The sequence below is a fragment of the Motacilla alba genome, chromosome 1, assembly GCF_015832195.1.
Source record: "Motacilla alba alba isolate MOTALB_02 chromosome 1, Motacilla_alba_V1.0_pri, whole genome shotgun sequence".
Lineage (NCBI taxonomy): Eukaryota > Metazoa > Chordata > Aves > Passeriformes > Motacillidae > Motacilla > Motacilla alba.
Window position 1 is genome coordinate 2,827,520 of NC_052016.1, and position 17,014 is coordinate 2,844,533.

General features: G+C 41.7%; 1 protein-coding gene across 2 annotated transcripts in view; it reads left to right on the forward strand.

Annotated features, from left to right (window-relative positions):
- DSCAM (DS cell adhesion molecule) overlaps window positions 1–17,014 on the forward strand; it is a 179,649-nt gene that overhangs the window by 118,053 nt on the left and 44,582 nt on the right. For both annotated transcript variants that reach the window (XM_038138300.1, XM_038138309.1), the window contains 6 exons: window positions 4,171–4,288; window positions 5,108–5,271; window positions 8,107–8,205; window positions 8,776–8,964; window positions 10,142–10,432; window positions 15,296–15,472. In XM_038138300.1, coding sequence (XP_037994228.1) covers window positions 4,171–4,288; window positions 5,108–5,271; window positions 8,107–8,205; window positions 8,776–8,964; window positions 10,142–10,432; window positions 15,296–15,472 — 1,038 coding nt within the window. The remainder of the gene's footprint in view (window positions 1–4,170; window positions 4,289–5,107; window positions 5,272–8,106; window positions 8,206–8,775; window positions 8,965–10,141; window positions 10,433–15,295; window positions 15,473–17,014) is intronic.

Sequence of the window (17,014 nt, forward strand, 5' to 3'; positions counted from 1 at the left end):
TTAGAAGCTGTTAAAGCCTCATTTTGCCTTAAGTTCCCAATGCAAAACCATCCTGTGGGCCATTATTTTGTAGTTGTTTGCTTCCTTTTTTTTTGCTCCTCTTACTGCACAGTAACTGTCCAAGTAATGATACCATCATGACAGCTAATAAGAGTTAACTTAGAATTGAATTATGTCAACTTAATTATAACCCCTTTAAGAACTCCTTTGAGAACAATGAGAATGTCTAGATAGGGGTTTGATGTGAAATGGATAGTCCAATTTAAATGAAAGCTTAATTCAAGTTAACATTTCTTTCTTTCTTTAGTGCCTTCATTTCTCAGAACAGATTGTTATTCTCTGTAATTAACTGACAGAAATAATAAAAAAAATCCCCAACAAACAGAAAATAATCATGGCAATGAAAGTTCAGCCTCCACGTAAGCAAGCTGTGTTCCTGCTCCTCAAATTACTCTTCACTGGTGACTTGAAAGAAGTGGGTTTAGCCTATCAAGTATACTCAGAAGACAAAAAACCTTGCATGCATTTGTCCCTCTGATTTACTGACCATGACTGATGGGGAATGGCATTTGCTGCCAGGGTGACAATAACAGATCCAGACCCCTGGCAATCTGATCCTCTGGGAACAGCTCTCTGACTTTTGAGTTTCCCCTGGTTTTCTGAGCTACCTGAGCATGAATTCTGAACAGATTTCCCCCCTAGTCTGTGTTGCTTTGTGTGTTTAATGTTTTTAAGTAACATTTGCTTATGTAAATGTGGGGTTCACATGACAGTACACACTGCTCTGTTTCTTTGATCAGAGTGGAGTACAGGGGATGTTAGAAACAGAGAACCATGGAATGGGTTGGGTTGGAAGGATCCTTAAAGATCATCCAGTTCCACCCCTGCCATGGCAGGGACACCTCCCAGTGTCCCAGGCTGCTCCAAGCCCCAGTGCCCAACCTGGCCTGGGGCACTGCCAGGGATCCAGAGGCAGCCCCAGCTGCTCTGGGAACCTGTGCCAGGGCCTGCCCACTCTCTTCTGTGAGAAAGTAAGTGAGAGAATCTCCTAGGCCAGGGTATTCACTGTTGGAGCTTTTATTTTTTTAAGCTGAACTGCAGTGCAATGTCATAGCTCTTGTTCAGTTCCCTTCTGAAGTTCACCTTTAAACCACGGTTGTGTCCTCTAGAGGAAGAAAACCCCACGTGTGTTACATCCTCTTACAAAGAATTGCTGCCCATTTCTGTTTCTGTGGCAGTAAATGTAGGTTAGAGGATTTGTAATTTAAACAAACAAACATGCAGAAAACTGCATTATCATAAGGGAGTGCATTGTTCTGTGAAGGAACCTCTTTATCTTCAATTAATAATTGGCTGATTTTTAAAAAAAATAGGAACAGACACAGCCCTAATCCAGTGCCATGCCATCAAATGTAAGGCTAGAGGGAGGTGTGTAGGCATGTGGGCAGCTTTGATAACAAAGAAGTAAACCCTGCAGCTTACCCATATGATTCCAAAAATTCCCATGGCTCAAAAGAAAGAGGTCTGTGAGATCCCAGGCTTTCTTACCTCATGATTGCCTGCTAGAATTTCAAACCTATTGCTCTGAGGTGGATTTCACTTGACATTTATTTTGTTTCTAGTTTTCTTTCTGCACCTTTTAGCAGTCTCAGGACATCATTTGAAGTTCAGCTATAAAGAAAATTGGTCCTGAAAAATTTCCTGCTGTTTTACCATTTCTTTTCAAAGCACTCAGTACATGGAAGGAATAAGAAAATCCATAGAAAGCTGTGGATGCTTTCACAGAAATAGTGCATTGTGCTTTTCTGATGATTTTCTGAGTCATGGGGTGTCATCTTACCAGTGGCTTAGGCTCCTGTGAGATTTATGTTACTGCCACCCATCTCAGTAAAATGAGGGAAACAAGATATTGAAAACCAGGAGCTACAACATTAATGTTGCACTTTCAACATCTGATCTCCAGCCTAAATGCAATTAAAAACAAAGGAATAACACAAAAATTTTGCTGACAGTGGTGCCATGCTGTGGTGAAGGCTTCAGCAGGATTCCTGTGTTCCACATGTTTTGTCCTGCAGGAACTGGCGACAGTTGGGAGTAGCTGGATGTTTCAAGAAACACTGGAAATGTGGGAAGGACACAGGGAAAATGATTAATAGTCAATTTTAAATGAGTTTTCAGACTTCATGTTGCAGAGGGAATTTTGCATGGGGCAGTCGAGATGCTCACAGATGTTTTGTAGATAGAGCTGACAGCATCTCCTGCTGCTTTTCAAAGATGGCATGAGAGCCACGAGGCACCTCCCGCAGCAAAACCTGGCACCACTGAAGGCAAATGTGACTTCTAACACCAACTTCAGCAGAGTCAGCATTTCACTCTGTGTCTCTGGCTGCTCTGAGCACTTTTCTGTTTGAGTTACTTTGCTTAATTAGCCCATGGTCTGGTGTGTTGACCCAAGCTGGGTGCCACACACCCACCAAATCACTCTCCTCTGCAGCTGGACAGGGGAGGGGAAATATAACAAAGGTTCATGAGCTGAGATGAGGACAGAGAGAGACCACTCAAAAAAAAATTACAGGCAAAACAGACTCAAATTGGAGATATTAATTGAATTTACTACCAACAAAATCAGAGCATGATGATGGGAAGAAAAATAAATCTTAAAAACACCTTCCCCACACCCCTCCCTCCTTTCCCAGCTCTATCTCCTCCTCCCCAGCAGCCCAGGAAGATGGGCATAGGGGTCACAAGCAGCTCATCATGTCTGCTGAACATGGGGGAAGCTTCTGGCAAGCTGTAACCCCCCCACTACCAAAACCTGGCCATGCAAACCCCACACAGATGGCCTCTGAGAGCGCAGCCCTGTGCACGTCTTTTCTAGAAAATGTTATCTTAGGGGTGCCCAGGTGGAAAACCAACCTGATCCATGAGAGTTTCAGACCTTCCCAGAGCAGCACGAACCACAGCTCTGTCCTGAAAGGGTTAAACCTCAGAGCTCTGCAGGGAGGGAGCCAGGGATCTCCAGCTCCTGTCCAGCCAGGATAGGATATGTTGATGCTTGGCTGTTAGGAAAGTAATGCTGTCCAATTAACCCAACCTTCACTTTATCTATTACCTAAATCTTCAACTTGTTTCTTAGTTAAAATTTTGACCAGGGGAAAAAAAAACCTCTTGAGAATCTTGGCCTTCAACAGTGCATGAAGAGAACATAGGCAACACAGTCCAAATTGATTGTATAATCTGTGAAATCTTTTCTTTTTGTGAATATCTCAAGTCCCATTGCAGCCTACTCAAGTAATTTTGCTTCATTTTTCAAGGCCTGTTATTTTATGCATGAATCTTTTTCCAGATTAACTGTCCCAGTTATATTTGATGCTGGGTCTCATTTTCATGTTTTCCTAATTGGTGCAAAATGGATTATTAAGTATAAGTTCTGATCTGTGTACACGATTGAAGTAGATCAGGACTAAAATTACAGTATTTTGTCTATCTGTGTTCAGTATGTGCTTTTAAAATGTATAATTTAGAGGCCAACAGAAAGTGTGTTTCTATCAAGGGTCATTCTTGAGGGATAACAAATGAAGTTCTGACATAATCTATAAACTGAAAATACACAAGTGATTTTTTTATATACATTTAGGCGATCTGAGAGCTGATAAAAACTGATCTCCGTTTGTTCACATTTGTGGATTTCAGATAGATTCTACAATGTACTAATGTTCATGAAAGTTTATTTTGCTTGCTATCAAAATTGTTGTAGAAGAGATGTATCAATAATTTAGTTTTTGTGAGACACCTGTCTGCTGTGGACAATTCTTGCTGAAAATGTTGAGAGGAGCATCCCTTGGACATAATTTTCATCCGTAATTTCTACTCCAAAATATATAAAAGTTAGTAAAGATAATAAATAACTGGGTTTGCTCTCTTGCTCTACAAAGACTCTTCAATCCCATGCCTCATCTCTCTTTTAGTTACATGTCTTCCGGGTACTGAAACTGATATTTTGCTTGAATAAATAGCTAATATTACGAGTTACAAGGAATTATCACCCTAAAACCATCATTTTTAGATTAGTTTGGCTTTCCCCCTTTAATTGTGGGTGTCTCTATTTCCCTTCCAAGGGCTGTATGAACAGGCACCTCACTTCAGTCTCTCTTGCTGTCTCCCTCCCAGCTCCTGCTAGGATTCTGACGTTCAGCGGGACGGTGACAACCCCCTGGATGAAGGACATTGTCCTCCCCTGCAAAGCCGTGGGGGACCCTGCTCCAACAGTCAAGTGGATGAAGGATAGGTAACCAGCAACTAAATGTACAGCTCAGATAAATCCCGTTTCCTTCAGATCCTGAGGGTTGTGGGGAGGCTGATCCTGGGTCACTGGCAGGAAGGAGAAGAACTGTTGGTGGTGATTTGCACTTGGTCACAGTAGATGAGGAGTTTAGAAGTTCCTGTGGTGATTACAGGGCATCAAAAGGAGAAAAAATAATGAAAAAGGGCTAAAGGTAAACATTCAAAATGTAAAACTTAGGAATGTTTTTGTTTTATCCTCAGGCAGACAGGAAGGTTTTATTCTGAGAGAGCACTGTATCCTGATACAGTGATTTGTGCTGAGGTGGGCAGTAAATGTCTTGCACATATTTAATTTTCCTTTATTCTGTTCTCAGCTTTAGTTTCACAGTCTGACAGAGCCACTTTGGAAACACACATGGACAATAATTTTCATCCAAGCACTGTGTAAGCAGGGAAAGTACAGTACTGTGAAACCATCTTGTGCATTCATATAATACCTGTGATTTCATAAGGATGAACTTAATAGCCAGGAACTACCTATACCCTCATTTCAGCATTTTTATGAAATTACAAGTTAAGGAAGGAGTGAATTTCTCTTTTCACTACACTGGGTCCAGGAAAAGTGCATTTTTAAGCAAATGATAGATGTTTCCCAACAGAAACTACTCCTTTGCTGCCTTATTGAAGGGACACACCTCACCCCACACCTTTTCCTCTCTTTCCATTTCTTAGCTGCTTCAAAAAAAAAAAAAAAAGAAAGCCACTTGTGAGTAATTTTGATTGTAACTTCTTTAATGTATGCACTTTGTTTCCTGTGAGGCAGTAACGGGACACCCAGTCTAGTGATGATTGATGGGCGAAGGAGCATCTTCAGCAACGGCAGCTTCGTCATCAGGACTGTGAAAGCAGAGGACTCTGGCTACTACAGCTGTGTGGCCAGCAACAACTGGGGCTCAGATGAAATCATTTTGAATTTGCAGGTACAAGGTAAGGCTGTTGGATCTACCTCGGAATCCTTGCCATGGCTTTAAAGGTGTGTCTGTTTGAAAATGCGAAATATTCGTATTTGTGTGTATTAGTGCAAATCTAATTCTTCCAAATTCATACATAAGTCATTCTGACTCAGCCACGGGCATTTTATGATCTAGAAAATGGTGTTTTAGGTGAAACAATTCACACACTCAGTTAAGTCTCTATGTGAGTTTTTGTAAGATTGACAACTCTGTATTTGCATTCAGTTATCTTCTAGTTCTTCACACAGAAGGTATCAGCTCCTGCCTTCTCCTTACAAATATCACATGTATCATTTTAATATTACAAAATTCAGAAAGAGGTGAAGGCCTTTAATTTAGCTCCTGAAAAGCTATCAGCAGAAATTTGCCTCCTTACTGAGACCTTGCACAAAAACTTCATTATGCAGGCACAGAATTTTATTATGAGGTGAATATGAGGAAGCGTTGGAAATGAAACATCAGTACCCCTGCAGCTAAGACATTTCTCCAGCTACGTTTTATATTCATGTTGAAAAGCACAAAGTGCATCCAGGATGGTGTTGATATGTACAAAAGCAGGGACAATATAAGAATATAAACTAAGAGTAAAGTGAAGCATAGCCTGTGTATTCACATACCAGGAATTCCCTGTGCAGATTTCCTTCCTCACTTGCACTAAAGCAGATCCTACAAATGCTTCAATTTACTGTAAATTTTTGTATCAGAGAGGACCAACCCTCTTCTGGATGTGGAATTTAAGCTTCAAGTGCAAACACATGAGAGCACAGAGGTTTTTTTCCACTGCAGTCCCCCCTCTCCCTGCATAAACCATCCCACTAAGCCTTGGAACAAACATCATGGCAGATATTGGCATATATCAGCTTCCCTACAATCCAACAGAAACTAAAGATGCTCTTCTGTGATGTTTGAAGCATGGCCACAACTGGAAGTAGGGAGAGAAAACACCATCAAATGGAAACCTTATATTTATACTTCACTAAGTACTTCTGTAATTGCATATATTTGCTGTTATTGAACTGCAGCAACTAAAAGCAAATCAATATTACTTCCCTAAGGGACAGACAAAGAGTGGCTTTTAATATGTGGGACCACCATTTTTTTTTGTAGATAGGGTGAAGCTGTGATGAAAGCTTTTGCAATAAATCTTTCCCAGTGTAGTGTGTGCACTCTCTCCCCATGGAATCAGCCGAGTCACTCAGAATAACAGAACAAATCCATCTCACAAAGGGAATTTTCCTTTAGAGTATAAACTGTCTCTTTTGTTTTCTTCAGCCCTGTTTGGCCCTGTGAGGGCAAAAAAAAAATCAACTTCTCTTTGAAGTAATCCATAGCTGGAAAGCAGCAGACTCTGCCTTACATCAGCACCCATTATTCTGCAGTCTGATGACTCGAACATGAACTGCAATGAGGAGCTTTCCCTGGAGTTTGACTCTGCAGGAAGAGCTGCCCCTAAACATAGGCAAAGCAGGCAATGTTCTCTGGCAGCAGAATGCTGGACACAGCAGGGCATTCTGGGCTTCTGTCCTGCCTGGTCATGGGACTGTGTCAGGACAAGGACAGCTCCTGCCAGCTCGGGTCACTGACACCACCACCACCCTCTTCTGTCCTGTGCCAGAGAAGCTGTGGCCATCCTGTTGTCTTTCCTCCCCAGATTTCCATCCCATTTTTGCTGCTGTTTCTTGATTCTTGCAAGAATGGACACTGTCCATACCTCAGTCCTTATTCTTGAGACAGCAAAGCTCTATTTTGTCTAAGTTTCTGACAGTAGAACATTCCCAGTCCATTTCCAGTCCCAGTTCCCTGTGTCAATTCCTAGTCCCAGTATGCCCTATCCAGTCCAACTTGTTGGGATGTGGCAGGGCTCCTTCTCTGTCCTTTAACGCTGGAAGAAGTTCCTCCAGTAAGGGTGGGGAGGGTCTGGCACAGGTTCCCAGAGCAGCTGGGGCTGTCCCTGGATCCCTGGCAGTGCCCAAGGCCAGGCTGGACACTGGGGCTTGGAGCAGCCTGGCACAGTGGAAGGTGTCCCTGCCATGGCTGTGGATTGGAATGAGATGATCTTTAAGGTCTTTTCCAACACAAACCATTCCATGATTTTCCTCCAGGGGAAGCTGGGAACTGGGAAGTGGATGAGAGTTTAAACCCCTGTTTAATTCCTGCACTCAGTCAGCAGCTGGTCCTTGGAACCCTGATCTTCCATCCCTCATAGTGTTTATGGGGAGCAGCAGAGCTGGAAATGTTTCCAGTCTTTGCTGATAGGGTTGGGAATTCTTTATACCAAAAGCCTCAGTGGTTTGGAAGAGGACTGGATCTGCCTCCAGTCACAAATCTATCTATGATGCCTAATTAACTCCCATATTTGCACTGGCAGAAGCCCTTGATTTGCACCTTTTTTCATTTTTGCCATAGTAGCCTGCAAACACAGGAATGAGTGGGGCATCATTTGCAACAGCACATGTTTCCTGCCACTAAAATTTTCTCTTTTCCCCCAAAACAGATATCAAAAACAATGAAAATTAATGGCTGGGGAGCTCATGTGCCATTGAGGTCTAACGGGACAGATGCGAAAAATTCAGAGAAAAACAAAGGTTAAGAATTGAAAGACAAAATTGTGCATAAAATTAAATAAAAAAATGAGAGCTTGTCTGTTCTCATCTTAACTAAGGATGTCAGCTAAACAGACACTTTGACAGAAATAATTTGCATTTTTTGCAACTCAAAACAGCTATTTGATAAATGACTCTTACAAGTGATTAACATCGTGTCAAACCATTTGATTGCATTTTCTATTTTTAACTATTTTCCCATCTAGTTCCACCAGACCAGCCAAGACTCACTGTATCCAAAACTACATCTTCCTCTATCACTCTTTCCTGGATACCTGGAGACAATGGTGGCAGTTCTATCCGAGGTAATGTAATTCAGGTTAATTGCTGCTTCTTACTAAATTATCATATGTTGATAGGATTAGTAAAAAATTATGAATGGCTCCCAAAAAAAAAAAAAAAAAAGAAGAAGAAAGAAAAACAACCCAATCTGTATTGCTGTCAACCCTTAATGTGCACTATCATGGTGATAACAGCTTTCAGTAAATTGCAGTTTGTCTTTCTGGTGGTTTATTCACACATTTAATCACTTTCTCCTCAGCTGTTATGACAGTTGCTCTATCTGATTTTCCAAATGTGTAATCTCTAACCACTCATTTTGGAGGGTGCAGGTTCATCATCTGGTTGTTGCTGATTGAAGGGTCCTTAGAAATACCCATCCTTTTCTTTTCCCCTTGAAGCCATCATAAAAAATTGTATTTAAGCTGTTGTCAGAGTGGGCAAAATGCATTGCCCAGTATCTTTCAGTCAGGGCACAGCTGTATATTTCCCTGCACATGGGATTTTTTTTCAGTTTTATTAGGTCTTTAAAAAAACGCCTCCTTGGGTTACCTGAAGGATTTGTGATAACCTTGCCATCCGCGCTTTCCCTCCAGGTTATATCCTGCAGTACTCAGAGGATAACAGTGAGCAGTGGGGAAGTTTCCCCATCAGCCCCAGTGAGAGATCCTACAGGCTGGAAACCCTGAAATGTGGCACCTGGTACAAGTTCACCCTGACTGCCCAGAACGGGGTGGGGCCGGGACGCATCAGCGAGATCATCGAGGCCAAGACGCTCGGCAAAGGTGCGTTGGTTCTGCTGTAGATGCAGGGCCACTGATGAAGGAAGGAATGATGAAGAGGACTCCATCTTATCAGAAGGCTGATTTATCACTTTATTATACTATATTATATTAAAGTATACTATACTCTACTGAAGAATACAGAAAAGATACTTAACTGAATGCTAAAAAGCTAATAATGAAAACTCGTGACTCTTTCCAGAGCCCCGACACAGCTTGGCCCCAGTTGGCCAAAGAGTGAAAACAACTCACAGCAGAATCCAATGAAACAATCACCTGTGGGTAAACAACCTCCAAACACATTCCACATGAGCACAACACAGGAGAAGCAAATGAGATAAGAATTGTTTTTCTTTTCTCTGAGGCTTCTCTCTGCCTTTGAGCTTCCCAGGAGAAAAAACCTTGGGCAAAAAGATTGTGTTCAGAGAATGTGAATGCCACATGCTTCCATCCCCTTCACTCTCCTAAAGCTCCTGCACTCTGCTGGAGATCTTGGTTTGATGAGAAAACAGGCTTGGATATTTTAATATTACTGGCTTTGGAAACATTTACATGGCTGTGACCAAAAAGGCTGTGACTGTGAGACTTGAAGCCCACACAGGCTGCTGTTCCATCCTTTTATCTCTAATAATTTTTTTCTAAGATGGGTTGGCAGATATTTGGTAAGAGGGTGTCTCCACTGTCACAGACTATAGCAATTCCAACTATTGCATTGCCATGAGGAAATTGCCTCTTCTCTTATGAAAATTCAGGGGGGTGTTTATCTGTGTGTTGAAGGAAGACAGGGAGTATATTTATGTATAAAGGAAATGGAGCCAGTGTCTGATTTCTGCTCCAAGCCAGTACTGCAGGAGTGTGCAAGCAGCATCCTCTGAACTGGATAAGTGTCAAAAATAAAGGAAAAGTTTGTGTCAAGTTCTGCAAGGCAAAACAAACCAAATTTTTTAACGGATGTTTGGATATTTTTTTTCCACATGCTGATTTGAAAATCTGAGTTTGTCTGTCTGGCACAAAGCGGGAAAAATTTTTTAAGAAAGAGGAGGGGGGAAGCTGAATATATAGATACTGAGTTTAGGATAGAGTCAAGATTGCCCTAGAAATTATCCTCCAGATTTAATATTTTGTGAGGTAATATCTTCAATATTAAAGCATTTTGTCTGGGATATCCCACTGCCTCTAGAGCCACAGTTTTCCAAGGAGCAAGAGCTCTTTGCCAGCATCAATACCACGCGTGTGAGGCTGAACCTGATCGGCTGGAACGATGGTGGCTGCCCCATCACCTCCTTCACCCTGGAGTACCGGCCCTTTGGGACCACGGTCTGGACCACAGCCCAGAGGACATCCCTGTCCAAGTCCTACATCCTCTACGACCTCCAGGAGGCCACCTGGTACGAGCTGCAAATGAGAGTGTGCAACAGTGCTGGCTGTGCAGAGAAACAAGCCAAATTTGCCACGCTCAATTATGATGGCAGTAAGTATTTCCTTTAATTTATACCTCAGGTGCTGTTTTAATTGAGTTTCATATGTGATTTTTTTTCCTTTTTTGGTTATTTTCCTTTTTTTCCCCTCAAAACCCCATTTTGAATCTGCCAGCCATGCTGTCAGAGAGGTTAAAGTCTCAAAGATGTAAAATAGCTCCTGATTTCCTGACAGCAGGCTGTCGGGCAGAAAAGAGGAATTGTTTATTTGTCCTCACTTCAGAAAAACTCCAAAGTCAATCAGCCATGAGACATAATCATAGGACATTAAAAGTCATTAGTTCCAGTGGTTACAGGGGCCTTTCCTAGTAATTCATGCATCTTTTCCATGAAATTTTAGTCTTCCATGGAATTTGTTCCTGCAGCCATTCATGGGGGTGTGTGGCTTAAATTGCTGCTCCCTGTGACACAGCTCAAAACCCATTAAGGGACACATTGGAGCAGCCAAGCAGGTTGTGCTCTGGGAAAGCCTCTGGATAACATCCTCCAAGGGCAGAGCAATGGCAGTGCAATCATCCCTGTTCACAAACAGGGGACGGTGAAACTAATGGCCATGACAGATGGCTCTGTCATGCCCAGCAGCAGGACACAGACCATGAGGGAGTCGTCGCATCCCACCCTTCTGCCAGGGTTTACTGCCCACCCTGCAAAACCCAGGACACGAGGGCGGGAGCAAACGTGCCATTCTGTCACTCCGTGCAGCTCAGGTCCTGCCAGGCTGGGTGAGAGGGCTGCTGGCACTTGTGGCTCCACAGTGGGGAGGAGCTGCATTCCTGGCATGAAAGGCAGCACAGATGGCTCCAGATGGCAGCTCTGGATTGCTCCAGTGGGAATTGCCAGAGCTTTTCTGGAGACTTCCAGTGTAAAGCCTTGCTGCGTTGCCAGGGGTGTTGTGCTGCATTGTGCAACCACTTGGCAACATCTGTAGAGTTAAATTAAGCTACAGCACTAGTGAGCGAGTTCAAACAAGAGCTGATGGTTGTGACAGCGCCAAATTGGTAATTGTTTGTAACTCTGTGTTGGTAACACGCCTCCACATGAACATCGCCACTCATTCAGGGGTCATTCCCGGGCAGAAATGTGGGATATGACTTAGGCAGGGTTTAAACCTCAGCACCTGACACATCCTCTACTGCTATACCAGCCTTTGTGCTGGGTGCTCAGCAGCTCTTGCAGATAACTAATCACCCTTTGAAAAAATGTCATCTTTGGTAAGCTGCCACACAAGTCCTCATGTTGTTTCACACAGTCTGGAAAATCAAGAGCAAGATCTTGCCTCAGCACTCCAGAGGCCCACAGGAAACCAGGATCTGAGCAGTTACTTCACAAATATTCCAGGTTTTTCCAGGCATGTGAAGGACATGTTTTACTGAGAAGTGTAGCTGTTGTCAATGATAACTCTTTCAAGTATTATGAGTTAATTTCTTCTCATTTTACTTTGCCTATCCTGGTTTTGTTTTGTTTTCTAATATCTTTCCACAGGCAGCATCCAACTTTCAGTTGTTCCATTATCATCACTTTTATTTGATTGGGGCAAACAGTCTTAAGCCGTACCTTAAAATGAATTTCTATCAAAATGCAGATCCAGAGCCTTAAATTTCCACTTGTAGCACTCAAATCAAAACTATTCTTACAGTGATCTAATCTGAAATGTTGTCAGGCTCTGCTCTTACCCTGGTATGACCTGTACACCCTTTGATTTTTTATGTTGCCATATAACATCTTTAAAAGGGATAAAATGAAACAGTAAAAGATATTTGCAGCATTAAATTTCCTGGGCCACTGCTTCTCGTCAGCTAGAAAATTTCCCATTTGTGATATTGCTGGTTTTGTTTGTGAAGTGTGCTTTGCCAGGACTGAATTGTGCCTTAGAGAGGCAGAGCGAGCTCAAATACTGACCCTGAGGTTATGAGAGGAAAGCGGGGGGGAAAAGCAAATTTCAGTTTTCAGATTTTCTAGATTTGCTAGGTTTGACTCAGAACTGAAATTATAAACTGATGATGATGGTGATTACCATTCTTAAAAGTATTTGATATATAAATTTTTGCTTGCATGGACAGGGAATTTTTCTTTGCGGAAAAAATGCTGGTGGAACTTCTTGGCCAGCTCCACTTTTGAGTTCTGTCCCTGCCTCTACCTTTGATTCACCCTGTGATGTGAGATTAGCCCCGTCCAGCTTGCAGGGGTCACAGCTGCCCCTCAGATAAAGCAGATACAAGAGTAGCACTTTGAAGATTAGATAATGCAGCGTATGAAAGTTCTGGGATGCCAAACGCTAAGAACAAGCTTTAGAAGCTTTAGTAGCTTTAAGATAAAGCCTTTGTAAAGTTTGCAGAAATCCCAGAGTTACGTGGTTTTGGGTCACTTTGCTGTGTGTGGGAGAGCTGCTGAGGAATATCATGGCTCAGCATCCTTCCCCTCAAATCTCCCCGTGCTGAATCAGGTCAGAAGGTTAATGACAAACCTACGTGCAGCTTTTTGCTCTCTGTTCATGGGCATTTCAGCAACAATTTCCAGCTTACAGGTTTGCTGACCTCCCTGCCCCTTGTTTTTTCAGGAGCACACAATCCATAAGGAGATATTTTTAGCCCTGTGCAGCTGCAGTTGTGGAGAGCTGCAAAGGAGCTTCCCGGCTCAGGGATCAGCTGCTCGGTAGCCCTGGCATTAAATCGGATCAGCTCTAAACTCTGCTAATTGATTCTGACCCACCCAGGCACTCCCTGCCCTGAAGGACACAGGGAAACACCCCTGAATTCACGGGGTGCAGTGGGAGATGCTGCAACCAAGGGGGAGAAGGGGTCAGAGACATTCAGATTACAACTTCAGTGGGGCACCAATCAGGCTAACAAAGGGTGATGGTGAACCGACCTGGAAAACAAAACAAAGCCTCTCCATTTGTCTGGGACTGAGTCCTGAAAAAAGCTTGGACCATTCTGCTCCCAGCAAGCACTTAGTGTGACAGCAAATGTTGGAATGGTGTTTTCTCCATGGACAGCAGGATTAATTTTTGGTAATTTCTAACGCAATTGCTGAAAAGCAGCAAAGGGGTGATGTGCAAATGTGCGGTATGATTTTTTTAATTAAGCTCCAACTGCCTGTTTATAATGTTACGAGGTTTATATTTGCCTAGAGAGAGGTATGGATAGTGATAATCACATATCTAAACACTTCAGGTTTAAGTGAAATAAAGGCCACTCATCATTTGATTTTCATCAAAGTGTTAAGGAAAGCAAGACATAATTTTGGGCAGTCTTGAACCTAATGGTTGCTGTGACTGTAATTCAGAGAAAACATTGGCCCTTTAGTATCCAGGAGGGTTTAGGAGGATGTAGAGACAGTTATTAGTATTACCTCCAGGAGCTTGAAGTTCTTTCCATTTCTTCATCTAATAATTTTATTTGCCTTTAAAGTAGTGCAAAATGTGCATCTCAGGGCAGGATGAAAATATCCTGCTGTGTGTTCAAGAAATAGAAAATTACAAAAAAAAAAAAAAAAAGAAAATTACAGAGAAGAACTGCAGAGGAACATTAGAAAAATATTCCAAATGCAATTGTAAGAAAACAAATTTTCCTAAGTACCTAATATAGGTTTGGATGGTTGTAGGTTTTCTTTTTATCTTTGTCCCTTTAGGGAGCTGCTCTTCTCTTTTTATGCAGCTGAAATAGCTCTTCTGAAAAAAAACAAGACTTGGGATTCTGCATTTTCACTGTGGTTATGGCACTCACACAGTACTGCATCACATCTCAGTTTTTATTCTGATACTGTATAGCACATAATGAGATATAACTATATCACTTAATGCAGCAATTAAAATGTAAAAAAGGATGTGCCTGTTTTTCTCTCTCACCCTCCTTTCCTTTTAGCTAGTAAGTAGCCACTTTTATGTTTCAGTAGCTGGTTAAAATTTAATAGCTTCCATCCAAAGTCATCACAGTTCACAATACTTACGTGTTTCTACGCATTTCCAGCAAAACTGCATTTTATAGCCTCATTTGTGGTTGCATTCAGCAGTTTAATAGTAATCAGGAAATGAGTGAGAAGCCTTCCATGACTAAACAGCCTTCTACAGAAGGTGCTGCATTCTTCTCACGTCCCTGAGAGGTAAAGAAGAAAAGAATTGAAAAGTTCAAGTATTATATATCTCCAGGAAGCCAGGTATATTCAAAATGCAAATATGTCCCAGAATGAAAAAGTGAGCTGCCTGCCAGTGGCTGGTAGATTCATTTCCCTCGTTTCCCTCTCAAAATTTGATTGTTTCTATCCAGCATTACTCTCCTGTTTTACTGATGAGTATAATGTCAGACAGTCTTTAGCAGATTAGTATCAGGTTGGCTGTCTGAATTTCAGATCACTATCACTGCTGCACCCTCAGAACTCATGGCAGAATGTTTCTGTGGAAGGGATTAATCTGATGTATGTGGCACAAAATGAGCTTTGTCAAATGAGTTCCTTGCACAGCAAAGCCCAGCAGAAATGTCACAGCAGTGCTATTTCCCCATAATAAGGAATAATAGACATAGGGAAGAATTCTGAGCTCTCTTACAGCTTTTTAATAATTTAATAGGACTCAAAATTAATCATAGTATTTGACTGCATATCAGGCATGGTTTTCCTTAATCAATGAATGCAGTTCTTCTGGATTTCTGATAATCTCTGTCTCTGCAGTCAGTCCCTCATTACCATGAGCCTGGTTATGTGTTTGCGGCCATTTGACCCACAAACGTAGCCTCCACCCCAAACAGAAAAATCCTGCTGAGGGTTCTGCCTGCAGGTGAAGGAACAAAATGCCTTATTCCTTGAGCACTCAATCTTTTGTCCTCGTTAAGAGGCCTCTAATGCCATGACCCTGTTTCCAGGTACCATCCCTCCTCTCATCAAGTCGGTTGTGCAAAGTGAGGAAGGGCTGGGAACCAACGAAGGGCTAAAGATGCTGGTGACCATCTCCTGTATCTTGGTTGGGGTCTTGCTGCTCTTTGTGATGCTGCTGATCGTGAGGAGGAGGAGGAGGGAGCAGAGGCTGAAGAGGCTGCGAGGTAAGAGGGTGTGTGGGGAACTTCCCAACATGAAAACAGGAGTGGGGCTGCACGTGACCGAAGTGTGCTATCCCCAGCTGGGATCATTTTCCTGCAATACAGAACAAAGTGTGTGTGGGTTTTCTATAGAAATGCCTTCTTTTTCATTTGGTCATAAGTTTCTAAAAAAATAAAATTATTAATATAAACATTGGTTTTATTTTGCATGGGAGAAAGGAAGATATTTCTCATTGGTTTGCTTTCCTTTTTTGTTGTTTGTTTGCTTCCCTCGATGACCTGAAAGTACTTTTTTTTTTTTTTTTTTGGAGGATGAAATGAGATGTTCTGATGTTCTGAAGATGAGGGAATCTCAGTTTTCCAGCAGATGCTAACCATTATTTCCAAATTATTAAATGAACGTGGCCAGATTTTAGTAGGATAGAACACACAACCAGATATTCTCAGATTTGTTACCACTTTTTCCCCATGATTTTTTATAATAGAACTTACACAACACTTCATTGTTCATGGACTTTTCATTGCTGCTGATCTGTGTTTTCCTCTAATCCTTATTCAAATTCAGTTGTTTGTTATGTGAATAAGATTCAGATCTGTGAATTCATTCAGCTTTATCATTTTTCTAGCAAAAAACCCCTGGCTGAGCCACAGCCAAGTTTTTGACCCTTGCAGTCTGACACTGCTGCCCTGTAGCTTTTGCCTGGCAAAAGGTATTTTGGGAAGGTATTCCCTGAAAGTATTTGAGAAAATCCTTTCAAATCCAAACCTGATTAATAGTAAAGCAATTTATCATCTGCAAAACATAAGCCTAATCTCTTCCAGGAGCCACCAAATGGATTAGTTATTTGTATTTTAACCAAAATGTGACCATGGTAACTATTAAAACCAGGACCAACCCTATGTTTTCCTTCTGACCTTCCAACTTCTCTCTCTTTTGGGTCTAATTTTGTCCTTTGTAACAATATTTTGGAGTTAAAAAATAAGACAGAGGGCATTGGCAAATTCCTATATAAAGGACAACCAAACTTATGGTTCATACACAGCCCTGAAAATCAGGACATCTGGATGCTTTAGCTTGTATAATCACGTTTTCTTCAAAACCTTATAAGTAATTTACCTTCCCAGTTTTGGGGTTTTTTCATTTTTAAAAAAAATGAGGTAAAGAAACAGAAAGTGTTATCTTATCTTCTTAGAAATACTGTGGAATTCCATCCAGTAATGAGCAGAACATCTCAAGCCCTTTGGCTCTAGAAAATGATGTTTCTGCACATTATTTTTTCATGGTTAATTTACAAATATTCATAGAATCTTGCGTTATGGTCCCTTGAGGAAGGATGATGATCACTGACCAGGGTGGCTTTTGCATAAAATAAAATTTCTCTGAACTATTTCCTCTCAGAAATGAGAAATTTAGAAAAATATCAGTTTCACTTAAACACAGGCAGGGAAAAATTTCATCAGTACTTTTTGATAAAAGAAATCAGTATTTAACTACCATTTCTGTAAAAGTTGTGTCTCACTTAGCTGAATTTGTCACACTACAGC